General features: G+C 43.8%; 1 protein-coding gene across 1 annotated transcript in view; it reads left to right on the top strand.

The window, feature by feature from the left end:
- SMPX (small muscle protein X-linked) overlaps nucleotides 1-16305 on the top strand; it is a 180429-nt gene that overhangs the window by 93294 nt on the left and 70830 nt on the right. Inside the window, exon 2 of the mRNA XM_075333412.1 lies at nucleotides 3447-3504. Coding sequence (XP_075189527.1) covers nucleotides 3466-3504 — 39 coding nt within the window. The 5' untranslated portion in view covers nucleotides 3447-3465. The remainder of the gene's footprint in view (nucleotides 1-3446; nucleotides 3505-16305) is intronic.

Raw genomic sequence — 16305 nt, forward strand, 5'->3', positions numbered from 1 at the left:
ATGGCCCTCCATCGCTTTATTACAGTTTGGCAGCAATGGAGTTGTCTAAAGGCCGCTTTACATGCTGCGATATCGTGACCGATATCGCTAGCGTGGGTACCCACCCCCATCGGTTATGCGACATGGGCAAATCGCTGACCGTGGCGCACAACGTCACCCAGACCCGTCACACTACTTACCTGCTCTGCGACGTTGCTGTGACCGGTGAAACGCCTCCTTTCTAAGGGGGCGGTTCGTTCAGCGTCACAGCGACATCACAGCTGCGTCACTGAACCGCCGCCCAATAGAAGCGGAGGGGCAGAGATGAGCGGGACGAACATCCCGCCCACCTCCTTCCTTCCGCATTGCGGGCGGGAGGCAGGTAAGGAGAGGTTCCTCGTTCCTGCGGTGTCACACGTAGCGATGTGTGCTGCCGCAGGAACAAGGAACAACTTCGTTACTGCTGCAGCAACGATATTAGAGAATAGACCCCCATGTCACCGATGAGCGATTTTGCACGTTTTTGCAACGATGCAAAATCGCTCATAGGTGGCACCCTCAACGGCATCGTTAAAGCGACCGGATGTGCGTCACAAATTCCGTGACCCCAACAAGATCGCTTGAGCGATGTTGCAGCGTGTAAAGCGGCCTTTAGGCTTAAATTTTAATGATACATCAATATCATATTGATGGGAGACTGACAATCAGCATGTTCACCACCTCAGTCTGTGGCCGATGTACACAGTGTACATCATAGCTCTGTATATTGTATAGTTAGTGTGACCTTCTTGGGTGCACCAGCTCAGCTCCCATTTGTTTCAGTAGTAGCTGAGCAACAGTACCCAAGAATGTTGTTCTGGCTCTTTACACTGAGCAGATTAGGCTGCAGTGGGAGCTCCAAACAGCTGATCACTGGGTGAGATACATGTCAGTCCACATCCTTCTGATATTGAAGACCTATTCTGAAAATTAGTTATTTGCAAATAAGTACTGGACAGTCCCTTTAATTAAATGGTAGCATTTGTACTGCTATTTTGGTTTCTGAAAAAGCACTACAGGAAACATTTGTGGAAAAAGATGAAATCTTTGGCAAACAAATTATTTTTTCCATTTCTAAGTTGTCATTCAACTATTTTAAAAAGTGGACAGAACTTAGCTTGAGGGGCTAATCTTTCACTGCCTGATAAATTAACTATTATTTACACCAGAATCTTAGCGTAAGGGCTCAGTTCCACTTGCGCATAGCTTGTGATGCGAGAACATCTAAAGCGATATTCTAATGACCCTCTGCTGAGAGTGTTAGCCAAGGGTCATGCGACTGTGATCCAATCTTGCGATCGGATCACAGCTGTGAAAAATAGGGTGGGAACACTTTCTCCCTCTCCTCGGTCTGTCTCTGTGTACATCGCACTGAGGTCGGATGACATCCGGGTGCAGTGCGATGTTTCACACACACCCATAGATTTTTATGGGTGCATTTGATCTGAGACTCGCTGCCAAACACAGTATGCTGTGATTCATTTCCATATGGCATGAGAATTCAGTCGCGGATGGGCACTGCCTCATAGTTTTGCACTGGTGCGAGGGCAATCCGATAAAACATCTGTGCAAAACGTAAGTGGAACCGAGGCCAAAGAGTGCAAATCTACACCAACATGGAGATAATAATAATAATAATAATAATAATTAAAAAAATAACATGGAGATTCAGAGATGAAACATATTTATTGGACCATTGTCTCTTATTATTTGTGCATCTTAAAAAAATTGTTGAAGATTCCTCTAGTGCTTTATTACTGATGTTTGAAATGGAATCCTCTATCTTATGCACATGTGTGTGTAGACATTATCATAGTTACTATAGACTTTCAAGCAATTTAGAAATAAATACCCCCCAAAAAACAGTGAAAAAAACCTAAACACTAATTGTAAAATTGTCACGGTTTCGTCTCCCCGTTCACATGCCTAGGGGGCAGAGCCTTCTCACGGGCCTCACTGGATGCTTTAAAAACTGACATCTCCGGTGAACCAGCACCGGCTATAAGCTTACTGCTGCTTTGCCTGTGATTGCTGGTCCTGTAAGTGTTATCCTTATCCGTCTGCTACTATGCCCCCGTGCCCTGTCTGTGTTCCGTCCACTAGTCGTCCCTCCATTCCTCTGTCCCCTCTCCTACCTCCCCACTCAGTTGCTTCCTCTGATACTGACCTCGGCCTGACCTCGACTCCGCTTCTGCTCGTTCCTCCGGTCCTTGTTCTGCCCGTACTGTGTTTGACCCAGCCTGCATGACCATTCCTCACACGCCCCGCAGCTCTGCTCCCCAGCTGTGCTGTGAGGCAGTGTACGAGCACACACTGTGCATCCACTTCCTGGTTCTGGTTGCTCCGTGTAGTGTCTTCTGCTGCAGAGCTCCGGCTCCGCCTGGTGGCAGCTTGACAAAAAGTATGACTGTAAAGGTAAGAAAATTACTTCTAACAAGAGGTTCATAAATGGTCATAAAAATAGATCCGTTTAGTTAAGGGTTTGCTCACTAGCGTGTAGCATCCGATCCAAGATAATTGCATGCGATATGCTAATGACACTCGACTCAAACACTTCTGCAAGCGTGAGTGTTGTCATTCACTGTGATCTGATTCTTTTGTATGGGAGAATCGGATCACAGGTGCGGAGAAGACAGAGAACTTAATTTCTGCATTTTCTCTATTGTCTGTCTCTGCGTATATCAGACTGATGACATCCGAGTATAGTCGGATGTAGACTTGTATGGGTGGAGTGAGCCCAGATAAGCTGCCAGTTCCAGCTTGCTGCCATTTTTTGCTCAGAGAAGAAGCACTGGTTGGCACTTCTCTATAACATGGCTGAGTGATATCCGATGTTCAGACAGCTCTCCACCCATTGTTAGTTATACGCTGACTATACACCAGTGAGAGTTCACCCTCAAAGGGATTTTTATATAATTGCTAATGTCCTGTCCAATGTGTCTTCCTATTTTACATTGAAGTCACTGGGGCGATGCATTGGAAAGATGATAATGACACAAAACAAGACATATGTCGTCCCAGGGGTTATCAGACAACAGGAGTTCCTTTTTTCTGTCATTTTTGCAATTGAGTCTCAGAGAGACAACGGGCGGAAAACTGATCCGACAGATGAAAACTTTACGCAGTACCTGACTCCATATTGAACTAGTTGTCATCTGAGGTAAAGGGGAAACAATGGAGCAGATGACAAATCAGGTCTCACTTTTACAGGAAGAGATGCCTCGATCTGATGAGCGCGTAGTAAATGTACGTAGAATAATTTCTCACCGTTAATTATTAAACAGAGGAGCTCAGGTGTTCTTACTCCAACATATAATTGGTGGAAGTAGCCAGGCAACCGGGAAAGTGAGATGTAGTGTATCATTGCCATGAAGACCATGTGCATGGAGCGGATACCCATAATCTGATTCTTTTAACTTTGTTTGCAGGAAGATCGCAGCTTTTAAGATGTCTAAACAGTCGGCGTCAAATGTCAGATCACTCCAGGTATGTGCAAAGAGGGCTGAATGGGTTTTCTGCCTACAATGTATATTTACTGCCTGTATTTTATGTAAATCTACATTATGTTATCTACGGCGCTCTGCAATGTAAATGACTATTCAGATTCACTGAAAATATATTATTTTTACTATGTTTTTTTTTGTTTTTATGCAATAACTATAGAAGACATTATATTCACACTGGATTTATTGTTTTCCAAATTTTAATACTATTTAAAAGCTCATTAATATTTGATCCAGATAACAGATCACTTGTAGTTCTTTTTAACCTCTTAATAATCAGGGCTATTTGGACTTAAAGGCATATTCCCAAAATCATAATGTGGTTTTAGCTTTTTTACATACAGAAATAATCATGTGTGCCAAGACAACCTCTTTTTAAATCTGTCCTGGCTTGTAGTCATCACTTCCCTAATAATGCCCCCTGGGCTCTCCTTACCCTCCTTAGCTACTGAATTTGTCTTCCAGTTGTTCTAACACTCTCAGAAGAGCATACGTAGATGAACATGCACCTAATGAACCTGTTTAATAAATCACTTATCACTGCAACCTCACTGCCATGGCAGCCAGGTTATAGCACAACACTGCTATGCCATACTGAGCTTTACTACACAAACACGAGAGAGCATGGTCATGTTTACTAAAGAAGACTGGGACATCCAAGAGAACAGTATAAATTTATTTGTTTATACACTAAGCAATCACTCTGATTAACACATTGATCATTTGATTTGGATAAAAAAAATTTTTTACAAAAGTAACTGGATGAGATTTTTTTTAAGATCATATACATGTACATTCATGTCTGAAAGTGTTGGCACCCTTGAAGCTGTTCCAGAAAAAGAAGTATTCCTCCTGAGAAAACTGAGATAAAAAAAGGCAAATTGGACATAAGTTCAGAAAAAAATTGAAAAATGGGCTGGACAAAATTGTGGTCACTCTCAACTTTTTAGATATATTTGGTTGTACACCCTTTGGAATAAATAACTGCAATCAGTCGCTTCCTATGACCATCAACAAGTGTCTTACATCTCTTAACTGGAATTTTGGACCCCTCTGCTTTTGCAAACTGCTGTAGATCTCTCATATTAGAAGGCGCCTTCTCCCAAGAGCAATTTTAAGATCTCTCCACAGGTGTTTAATGGGAATTAAATACCAACTAATGATGAGCGAATATATTCGGCGCTATTCGTTACTCTCATGATATTCATTACCTGTCAAGTATTTTGGTATTTACCTGATGAGTTTCAAATCCCCTCTCCACATGTTTGCCATCTGTTTTACAGCCACTAAATATGCTTGCCAAACACAGTAATGCTGTAGCCATCTTTGCTACTGGTATTACTGTGATTGGCAGGCGCAGTGAAAAAACCTACTGACGTGCGGTCTCCTGCCTATTTGTGATAACCACGCAGGTAAAGTAGACAGCTAGGGACTGGTATTCTCAGGCTGGGAAGGTCCATGGTTATTGGGCCCTTCCTAGTGTAAAAATAGCAGCCTTCAGCCGCCAGACAATTGCAACATCCATTAGATGTGCTTATTGTGGAGCTTTACTCGGCTCATTCTGATTACCCTGGTGCGGTGGCAATCAGGAGTGGGGGGGAATATATGGAAATTATGTCAGCTGTGACTTGTCAAAAATTACATCTGCCATCAAGCACTGGGTTAGTAATGTAAAGGTGTCTATGAGACCCCCCCCCATGACCAAGCCTGTAAGTAAAAAGAAAAAAATCCTACAGTGAAGAAAAAAAGGAAAAAAGAGTGGCACTCACCATAGCATGCAAAACTGGTTACTATATTCCCTAAATTTCCATAACATCACAGCAGGTCGGGAGATAGATACATCGGAAGATGGGCGTTTCGCCCTTAAGCACTTCAACGGGGCCTTGGATGGAAGTGACGTATCCCCACCACTTCTTATAGTGTGAAACACCTGATACCCATCACCACAATTAAAAACAATAATGTATCCAACAAAACTGACAATGCAACACATTTTTAGAGAAATACAAATTGATCATTCCTATCGTTCAATCCTAGGTCACCCTGAGCTCTATATTTTATAATTAAACCTACTTCTGCTCTCAAAAGATTTTTGTGGAGGTTACCTCTATGAGCAGTGAGATTAACTCTTAATAAGTCTGTGAATGAGGGTACTTCAAAATTACTCATGTGTTCTTTGCGGATGTGATCAATGAGTCGGGGTGAATCTTTTCCTGAACGGATGGAATTATAGGATCTTATAATTTTGCAAATATAAAAGCTGTCACAACACACAAAAATCCTTTACTTTAAATAAAAAAAACTACACACCCTCTTTCACCAATTTATTAACCCCCAAAACACCCCTGCGTGTCCAATGTAAGCTACACGATGTCCCATGACAATCCCAGCTCTACCACATCCAAAAGCTGCAGTGATGAAAAGCGTGGCCAATCACTGCATCTTCTGGGACACACTGAGGGCAGTGGAGGACCTGGCTGTGAGAAGTGATGACGTCAGTCAGATCACCAGAGTTCACAGCTGGGTTCCCACAGTACCAAGTGTGACTGCTGGTGAACCCGCTGCTGGTTTCTCGGACAGCTGGATTGCAGGACACAGTGGCACATTTGTCCAGCAATCCGGCAGTCAGGTCACTGGATTTCACATTCAGGCACTCAGTGAATTCAGTTAAACCCACTGCCGGATTGCAGGACTGCTGTGCTGTTGTGTCCTGCAATCCAACCGTCCAGCGATTAGGCTGCAGGTTCAACTGAGGTTCAACTGAGTTCACTGACAGCAGCCTGAGTATGAACTCCGGTGACCTGACTGCCAGATTGCTGAACTGCTGTGCTGCCTTGTCCCACAATCCGACAGTCTGGCTCCCCCATTGCTCTCAGCAAACTCAGTTGAACGAGCTGCCCGATTGTCAGTCTGTTGGATTGCAGGACATGGCTACACAGCCGTACGGTAATCCAGCAGCAGGTTCAATCCAGTAGCAGCTGTGAACTAGCCACCAGGTCTACTGGCAGCGGTGGTGCCCAGAAATCCTAAAGGAATATTTAAGGGAACTTTTAATTTTCCTGGAGTTCCCAGCTGTTTGGATACCTGGAGGCTGTGAACTCTGGTAAGCATTCACAGCTTTGAGATGACCTAACAGCCAGGAACTCCAGGAAGCTAAAAGGCTTCATTAAAGACTCTTTTAAGGTTTTGGGCCTCACCTCTGCCGGGATACCCGGTGGCTGTGAATACTGATAACCTTTAGGTTACCAGAGTTAACAGCTATTGGGTCTCGCGGCAGATGTCAACTCGGTAGCTTTAAGGGAGCCTTTAAGGTTCCTAGAGTTCCCAGCTGCAGAGACATCTGGAGGCTGTGAACTCTTATCAGATGTGAACTATCCAGATGTCCCAGCAGCTGGGAATTCCAGGAACCTTATAGGCTCCCTTAAAGGCTCCTTTAAGGTTTCAGGACTTCACAGCTACCACACTGTTGGACTGCTGTGCCACCATGTCCTGCAATTCTCCCGCTGCTCTCAGTGAACACAGTTGTACCCGCTGCCAAACTGTTGGATTGCGGGACACAGCCCAAGTGTGAACTCTGGTGACCTGACAGCAAGATTGCCAGACTGCTGTGCTGCCGTGTTCCCCAATCCGGTAGTCTGGCAATCTGGCATCTGGTTCGCAGATGGTCACACTTGGTACCATGGGAAAGCGGCTGTTAACTTTGGTGAGCTGACTGACATCTTTACTTTTCACAACTAGGTCATCCACTGCCCTCGATGTGTCTGAGAAGCTGCTTTGATTGGTTGCATTTTCCATCATTGCAGCTTCTGGATGTAGCAGAGCCTGGATCGTCATGGGACATCATGTGGTGTTGTGAATGTTAGTTATGTCTTGGCTGCTGGGAGGCTCCCTCTGGTGGCCAGGAAGGGTTTGGACAGAGACCAGGTGGGTTGTGCAGTGGGTGTTTCCTTTCCTAACTCTCTGCTTATTTAAGTCCTGGTCTGATTGCAGGCTGTTGCCGGATGTCAGTTGTTCTTTGTATCTCCAGCCTGCTTAATCCTGCTCTACATTTCATCCACTTCAGATAAGTTCTTGCTCTTTATTTATTGCCTGGTTCTTTTGCTTATCTGGGTTTGTCATTTGTTGTGGTTGGTTTCAGTTTATTTCCTTCCAGGGATTTTCCCCCTCAGTGGATTGTTGAGGAACTCCCTGCAGTTCTGTGTGGAGTTTAGCTCCTTTGGGTCCATGTGTTTATGGCTTGTTGAATTTGTTATAATTCTTGTTTTCTGTTCATTGGTATGACAATGGCACCTGGTATAGGACGGAGTTCAGATCGAGCGATCTGAGGGCCTTTTTGTACTATCAGGAAGTTGGTATTTTGCAGGGTTTTTCTCTGGCTACCATCAGTCCCTTTCCTGTCCTTTCCTATTTTAGTCAATGGGGGCCTCACCTTTTGCTAATCCTGTCATCTACCTGTGTATTGTGTTTTTCCTATATCACCGCAGTCTTTGAATGTGGAGGGCTTGCTATTCTTGTCTATTTTCTGAGGCAGAGAGTTATTCATCTTTCCTACCTTTAGGATAGTTAGTTCTCCGGCTGGGTTCGCGGTGCACAGGATGTTAGTTCACCCCTCGGCTACTTCTAGTTGTGTTGGTTAGTAAGGGGATGGCGGCCAGATTAGTTGCCAAGGCTCTTGTCACCTTTTTGCCAATGATTTGTGGTGATCTTCCATGGTTCCAGATCATAATAGTACATCCGGCCAAACAAATTTAAAGGGTACTCTTAAGAAGGAAAAAAAAAACCTGCTGAGAATTATTTTTTTTTTGGTGTTTTTCCTCATCTTCTTTGGGTTCTGTGGAAGATTTCTTTTGTCTAGCATGGATGAATTGGGTGAGCGTGTTGCTCATCTTGATGCTAAGGTTCGTCGTATAGAGTCTTATCTTGCACAGACTCCCCTTGCAGAGCCTAAAATTCCCGTTCCTGAATTTTTTTCGGGAGATAGGTCGAGATTTTTGAGCTTCAAAAATAATTGTAAATTATTTTTTGACCTGCGCCCTAAGTCCTCAGGGAATCCCGTACAGCAGGTTAAGATTGTCATCTCCTTGCTGCGTGGTGACCCTCAGGACTGGGCCTTCTCTTTAGCATCTAATGATCCGATTCTCAATGATGTGGACTCCTTTTTTCAGGCCTTGGGATTATTATATGACGAACCCAATATTGTGGACCAAGCAGAAAAGGTCTTGTTGTCCTTAACTCAGGGTTTGGATTCTACAGAAACGTTTTGTCAGAAATTTCGTAAGTGGGCAGTCCTTACCAAATGGAATGATGATGCGCTTGCAGCTCTTTTTCACAAGGGTATTGCGGATGCTGTGAAGGATGTAATGGTAGGATTTCCCGTCCCTTCTGGTCTTGATGCCTCTATGACCTTGGCCATTCAGATTGATAGGCGTTTACGTGAGCGCAGGAAGATACCTGCTGGTTTTGTGCCTGTGGAACAGCCTTTGGAGCCTATGGAGTGTGATAGGGTCCTTTCTAATGCTAGTCGGCAGGGGTTCAGACGGAAGAATAGACTGTGCTTCTATTGTGGAGATGCTTCTCATAACATCTCTGTCTGCCCTAAACGTGAAAGGAGATTGGCTACTTCTGTTACTGTGGGTTCTTTGCAACCAAAGTTTCTTTTGTCTGTCACATTGATTTGCTCATTGTCTTCCTTTTCTGCATTTGCCTTTGTGGACTCAGGGGCAGCGCTCAATTTGATGGATTTTGGGTTTGCTAGGGATTGTGTTTTTCCCATGGTTCCTTTGCAAACTCCTATTCCTTTAAGGGGCATTGATGCTACCCCTTTGGCAGAACATAAACCCCAATTTTGGACCCAGGTGCCTATGAGAGTTGCACCAGCGCATCAGGAAACTTGTACATTTTTAGTATTGCATAATCTACAGGATACCTTGGTACTGGGATTTCCGTGGTTGCAGACCCATAATCCGGTTCTTGACTGGAGATCCTTGTCGGTAGTTAGTTGGGGTTGTCAAGGTTTGCATCAGGACCTTTCCGTGTCATCCACATCTGCTCAGGCAGTTGATGTTCTGGCTTTCTTGTCTGATTTCCGTGATGTATTTAATGACCAGGAATCTGATTCTCTGCCCCCACACCGGGACTGTGACTGTGCCATTGAGTTGGTGCCCGGTTGTAAATTTCCCAAGGGGCGGATTTTCAACTTGTCGGTGCCCGAACATGATGCCATGCGGTCATACATCAGAGAATCATTGGAGAAGGGGCACATTCGGCCCTCATCTTCACCTTTTGGCGCTGGCTTCTTCTTTGTTGCTAAGAAAGATGGTTCGTTGAGGCCTTGTATTGATTACCATCTTCTTAATAAAATTACAGTCAAATATCAGTACCCTTTGCCTCTGATGTCTGATCTGTTTTCTAGAGTGCAGAGTACCAAATGGTTTATGAAACTGGATCTCAAGGGTGCGTATAATCTCATCCGTATTAAGGAGGGTAATGAATGGAAGACGGCTTTTAATACTCCTGAGGGGCATTTTGAGTACCTAGTGATGCCTTTTGGGCTCACTAATGCACCCTCCGTCTTCCAGGCCTTCATGAATGATATTTTTCGGGACCTTATTGGTAAATTTTTGATTGTGTATTTGGATGACATCTTGATTTTTTCTGATGATTGGGACTCTCATGTGGGGCAAGTACGGGAGGTTTTTCAGATACTTAAGGATCATGCACTGTACATTAAGGGGTCAAAGTGCCTCTTTGGGGTGCAAAGGATTTCCTTTTTGGGCTTCATCCTGTCTCCCTCCGCTATTGAAATGGACCCGGTTAAGGTTCAGGCTATTTACGACTGGGTGCAACCGACTTCTCTAAAATCCTTGCAGCAGTTTTTGGGGTTTGCTAATTTTTACCGTAAATTTATAGCCAATTTTTCTGCCATTGTCAAACCTCTGACAGATTTGACAAAGAAGGGAGCTGATGCTGAGCATTGGACCCCTGAGGCTATTGTGGCCTTCCAGGAGCTTAAAAGGCGATTCACTTCTGCCCCAGTTCTGCAGCAACCTGATGTGTCTCGCCCATTTCAAGTTGAGATCGATGCCTCAGAGATCGGAGCAGGTGCTGTTCTGTCTCAACGAGACGCTACTTCGGGTAAACTTAAGCCCTGTGCCTTTTTCTCTCGGAAGTTTGCTCCTTCTGAACGGAATTATGATGTGGGGAACCGGGAGTTATTGGCTATGAAGTGGGCATTTGAAGAGTGGAGGCATTGGTTGGAGGGGGCTAGGCATCAAGTTGTAGTGCTTACGGACCACAAGAAACTCATCTATCTGGAATCGGCCAAGAGGTTGAATCCTCGGCAGGCCAGGTGGGCTTTGTTTTTTACCCGGTTTAATTTTGTGGTCTCTTTTTTGCCGGGCACCAAGAATGTTAAGGCAGATGCCCTTTCCAGGAGTTTCTGCGCTGACTCTTTTTGGAGGTTGTCGAACCGTCTACTATCCTGAATGATGGTGTAGTTTTCTCGGCTATTTCGCCTGATCTGCGGTTGGCACTGGCAGAATTTCAGGGGGATAAACCTGAGAGATGTCCTACAGGGAAACTGTTTGTCCCAGACCAATGGAGAGACCGAGTTGTTTCTGAGGTTCATTGCTCTGTTTTGGCGGGTCATCCTGGCATTTTTGGTACTCGGGATCTTGTGAGACGCTCTTTTTGGTGGCCTTCCCTGTCCCGAGATGTCCGTCGTTTTGTGCAGTCGTGTGGAGTTTGTTCTAGGTCCAAGCCCTGTTGTTCACGTTCTAGTGGGCTATTATTTCCTTTGCCTGTACCTAAGAAACCTTGGACGCACATCTCTATGGATTTTATTTCAGAGCTTCCCGTCTCTCAGAAAATGACTGTGATTTGGGTGATCTGTGACAGATTCTCCAAGATGGTCCACTTGGTTCCCCTATCTAAGTTGCCGTCTTCATCAGAGTTGGTGCCTTTGTTTTTGCAACATGTTGTCCGTTTGCATGGTATTCCCGAAAACATTGTTTCTGACAGAGGGGTGCAGTTTGTATCCAGGTTTTGGAGGATTTTTTGCTCCAAATTGGGTGATCAGCTGTCTTTCTCCTCGGCGTTTCATCCTCAGACCAACGGTCAGACTGAAAGGGCTAACCAGACCCTGGAGACCTATTTACGGTGTTTTGTTTCTGCGGATCAGGATGACTGGGTTTCGTTTTTGCCTTTGGCTGAATTTGCCCTTAACAATAGAGCTAGCTCTACCACGTTGGTGTCCCCCTTTTTCTGCAATTTTGGGTATCACCCTAGGTTCCTCTCAGGGCAGCTTGAGGCGTCTGACTGTCCGGGGGTGGATTCGGTGGTCGACAGAATGCAGCAGATTTGGGGGCAGGTAGTGGATAAATTGTTTCAGTTCCAAGAAACTGCCCAAAAGTTTGCCAACCGGCGTCGGACTGTTGGTCCCCGGTTTAAAGTAGGGGACATGGTGTGGTTGTCCTCTAAAAATATTCCTATGAGAGTTCCGTCTCCTAAATTTAAGCCCAGATTTATTGGACCTTATAAGATTTCGGAGATTATTAATCCTGTATCTTTCCGTTTGACTCTGCCTGCGTCATTTAAGATTCACAATGTCTTCCATAATTCCTTGTTGAAGAAACATGTGGAGACGGCAGTTCCTGCAGCAGCGCCTCCTGACCCTGTTTTGGTACAAGAAGATCTGGAGTATGAGGTTGAAAAAATTCTGGATTCCCGTCGCAGTAGGCGTCAGCTTCAGTACCTTGTGAAATGGAAGGGTTATGGGCAGGAGGATAACTCTTGGGTTGTGGCTTCTGACATTCATGCGGACAGGTTGGTTCGCGCCTTCCATCATGCTCATCCCGAGCGACCCGGTGGCGTGGGTGAGGGTTCGGTGACCCCTCCTCAAGGGGGGGGGGTACTGTTGTGAATGTTAGTTATGTCTTGGCTGCAGGGAGGCTACCTCTGGTGGCCAGGAAGGGTTTGGACAGAGACCAGGTGGGTTGTGCAGTGGGTGTTTCCTTTCCTAACTCTCTGCTTATTTAAGTCCTGGTCTGATTGCAGGCTGTTGCCGGATGTCAGTTGTTCTTTGTATCTCCAGCCTGCTTAATCCTGCTCTACATTTCATCCACTTCAGATAAGTTCTTGCTCTTTATTTATTGCCTGGTTCTTTTGCTTATCTGGGTTTGTCATTTGTTGTGGTTGGTTTCAGTTTATTTCCTTCCAGGGATTTTCCCTCTCAGTGGATTGTTGAGGAACTCCCTGCAGTTCTGTGTGGAGTTTAGCTCCTTTGGGTCCATGTGTTTATGGCTTGTTGAATTTGTTATAATTCTTGTTTTCTGTTCATTGGTATGACAAGGGCACCTGGTATAGGACGGAGTTCAGATCGAGCGATCTGAGGGCCTTTTTGTACTATCAGGAAGTTGGTATTTTGCAGGGTTTTTCTCTGGCTACCATCAGTCCCTTTCCTGTCCTTTCCTATTTTAGTCAATGGGGGCCTCACCTTTTGCTAATCCTGTCATCTACCTGTGTATTGTGTTTTTCCTATATCACCGCAGTCTTTGAATGTGGGGGGCTTGCTATTCTTGTCTATTTTCTGAGCAGAGAGTTATTCATCTTTCCTACCTTTAGGATAGTTAGTTCTCCGGCTGGGTTCACGGTGCACAGGATGTTAGTTCACCCCTCGGCTACTTCTAGTTGTGTTGGTTAGTAAGGGGATGGCGGCCAGATTAGTTACCAAGGCTCTTGTCACCTTTTTGCCAATGATTTGTGGTGATCTTCCATGGTTCCGGATCATAACAATGTGGATTACATCTGACCTGCAGGGGTGTTTTGGGGTTTAATAAATTGGTGAGAGTGTGTACTTTTTCTTACTTATTTAAAATTAAGGATTTTTGTGTTTGTGTTTTTTTTTCTTTTTACTTACAGGATTGTTAATGGGGAACGGGAAAGGGGGTTTCATAGACACCTCTCCATTACCAATCCAGGGCTTGATGGCAGCTGTGATTTTTTACAAATCCCAGCTGACATCAATCCCATGTATTACCCTGATTGCCATCACACCAGGGCAATCCAGATGAGCCGGTTAAAGCTCCACAATTGGCGTATCTAATGGAAGCACCAATTATGGGGCAGCTCCAGGCTGCTATTTTTAGGCTGTGGAGGGCCAAATAACGATGGACCTTCCTAGTCTGAGAATACCAGTCTTCAGCTGTCTGCTTTATTGGTGCTGGATATCAAAAATAGGCACACGTTTTTAAATTGTTTATTTAAATAAATAGAAAAAAATGTGATAACCAGCATAAAGCATACAGCTAGGGGTTGCGGCCTGTAGCTGTATACTTTACCTGTGCTGGTTAGCACAAATAGATGGTGGACCACAAGTCAAAGTGGCGTAATACTCTAACAACATTGTTCCCATAAGCGACCTTTGTTTCAGAGATGCATCCAGACATCTTCTCCATGCTTTTCCCATTCAATTTCAGCACTTTTCCTTCCATTTCAGAATATTTATCGCTCCGCCAGACATCTTGGGAGGGTTCGCTGGATTATTGAGTTTCCAATTGACTTGTAGTAGATTAGTTATTCATAAGGAATACACAAGTAGAGCGAAATATTTGAGACGAATACTCCGAACTTGAATATTTTAGCATTCGCCCATTACTAATACAGACTCATTGCTGGCCACTTCAGAACTCACCAATATTTTGGCTCCATCCATTTCTGGGGGCTTCTTGAAGTATGTTTTTTGTCATTGTCCTGTTGGAAGACTCATAATCTAGGACATAAACACAGCTTTTTGACACTGGGCACTACATAGCGACCCAACATCCTATGGTATTCTTCAGCTTTCATGATACCAACCACTAAACATCTTTGGAATTCCCCCATATTTGACTGTAGGTAATGTGATCTTTTATTTTAAGGCCTCATTCTGTTTTCGGTAAACAGTAGAATAATGTGCTTTACCAAAAATCTCTATCTTGGTCTCATTTGTCCACAAGCTACTTTTTCAGAAAGATTTCAGCTTACTCGCTTATATTTAGGCAAGCTGCAGTTTAGCTTTTCTATGTCTTTGTATCAGCAGTTGGGTCCTCCTGGGTCTCCTGCCATATTGATTCATTTCATTCAAATGTTGATGGATAGTTTGCGCTGACACTGAAGGACCCTGAGCCTGTAGGACACCTTGATTTCTTTGGAACTTGATTGGGCCTGCTTATCCACCATTAGGGCTATCCTGCTTTGCAACCTTTCATCAGATTTTCTTTGCCATCCACGTCAGGGAGATTAGCTACGGTGTCATGTGTTGTAAACTTGATTATGTTGTGCATCATGCACAAAGGAACCTCAAGATCTCTGGATTTCTGTTCTCTATACCTAGTGTGGCACACACAGACACACAATGCAAAGATTGAATCAACCTCTATTTTTATCTGGTTTCTGGTGTGATTTTCATATTGTACACAGCTGTTCCTTTCCACAGGTGAGTTTGAACGAGCATCACATGTTTTAAACAAATTGTCTATAAGAAAATAGTTAATCAGCTCACCAGATTTAAAAGTTCATTCAGCGTCCTGCAGGATAAGGTGTGGTGCTCGGACAAAGATCTCTGGGCCAACTCTCAGGTAACACAGACTAATATAATTAACTCCCAAATATCCGGCATCCAACAAGAATGTAGAACGAATCGCTGACGCGTTTAGAGCTGACAGTAGCTCTTAGTCATAGCTACTGTCAGCTCAAAACGCGTCAGCGATACTTTTAAAGTGAATAAAAGCTGCAGAAAATATCCCTTTGGTGTGAAAAGTCCTCTTCGTTCTACATTCTTGTTGGATGCCGGATATTTGGGCGTTAACTATACTAGTCTGTTTTAAACAAAGTGTCTCCAATTTTTCTGGCTTTGTGTGAAATGATGTCCAAGTTGACTCTCCCCCCCCCTCTGTTTTTTTGTGTTGTTCCAATAAACACAAAGGAAATAAACATGTATATGAAAAAACATTTGTAATTGAATAATTTTCTGGGAGAAATACCGTACTTCATTTTCAGGAACAATTTCAAGGGTGCTAACACATTCGGCCATGACTGTATGTTCAGATAACAACGATAACCGAGTGCAATTACTATTGTCCTACAAATGCCTCTGCTTCCCCCTTTTCCCCCCTCTCCTCTCTGTCTCTCTCTTCTCTCTTTCTCTTATGTGTATTTCTTTTTTTTGATCTTTCGCTTCTTCTCTCTTATCTTCTTCCACTTTATCTCCCATAACTCACTATTCCTTTCACATCCTCTGTTTTTCTTTCTCTGTCTCTCATCTTTTCTATATATAGATATCTATTGCTATAAGGAAGCAAATAGGAAAGCCGAGGGAGGGGCCTGCAGCACTGATGATAAGCAGTGTGCTGCTGAAAAATGTAATTTTAGCTTATAAGAATAAAACTGCTATTCAGGTCTGTTAGCTGGATGCATCAAGTGAGATGAAAAAGACACAAAGGTCCAAGAAATAAACTTTCTTGGGTGCTTGTACTGTATATACAGTGGATATAAAAATCTAAACACCCCTGTTACATTGCTATGTTTTGTCATGTTAAAAAAAATCATAAGAAGAAAAATAATGTTACCCCTTTTTCCACCTTGAATAGCATCCATAATAGACTGACAGCATTCAGTCTTTTAGGGTAGGAGTCTAAGTATAGTTCAACAAGGTATTAGTTAAATGGAGTGCATATTTATGTAATCACATAATTTAAGTTCTTTATTTTTCTTTTTCAACTCAAAAAGATTTCAGTTTATTTTATCA

This window comes from Anomaloglossus baeobatrachus, chromosome 2 (genome assembly GCF_048569485.1).
Source record: "Anomaloglossus baeobatrachus isolate aAnoBae1 chromosome 2, aAnoBae1.hap1, whole genome shotgun sequence".
In the NCBI taxonomy this organism is placed as follows: domain Eukaryota; kingdom Metazoa; phylum Chordata; class Amphibia; order Anura; family Aromobatidae; genus Anomaloglossus; species Anomaloglossus baeobatrachus.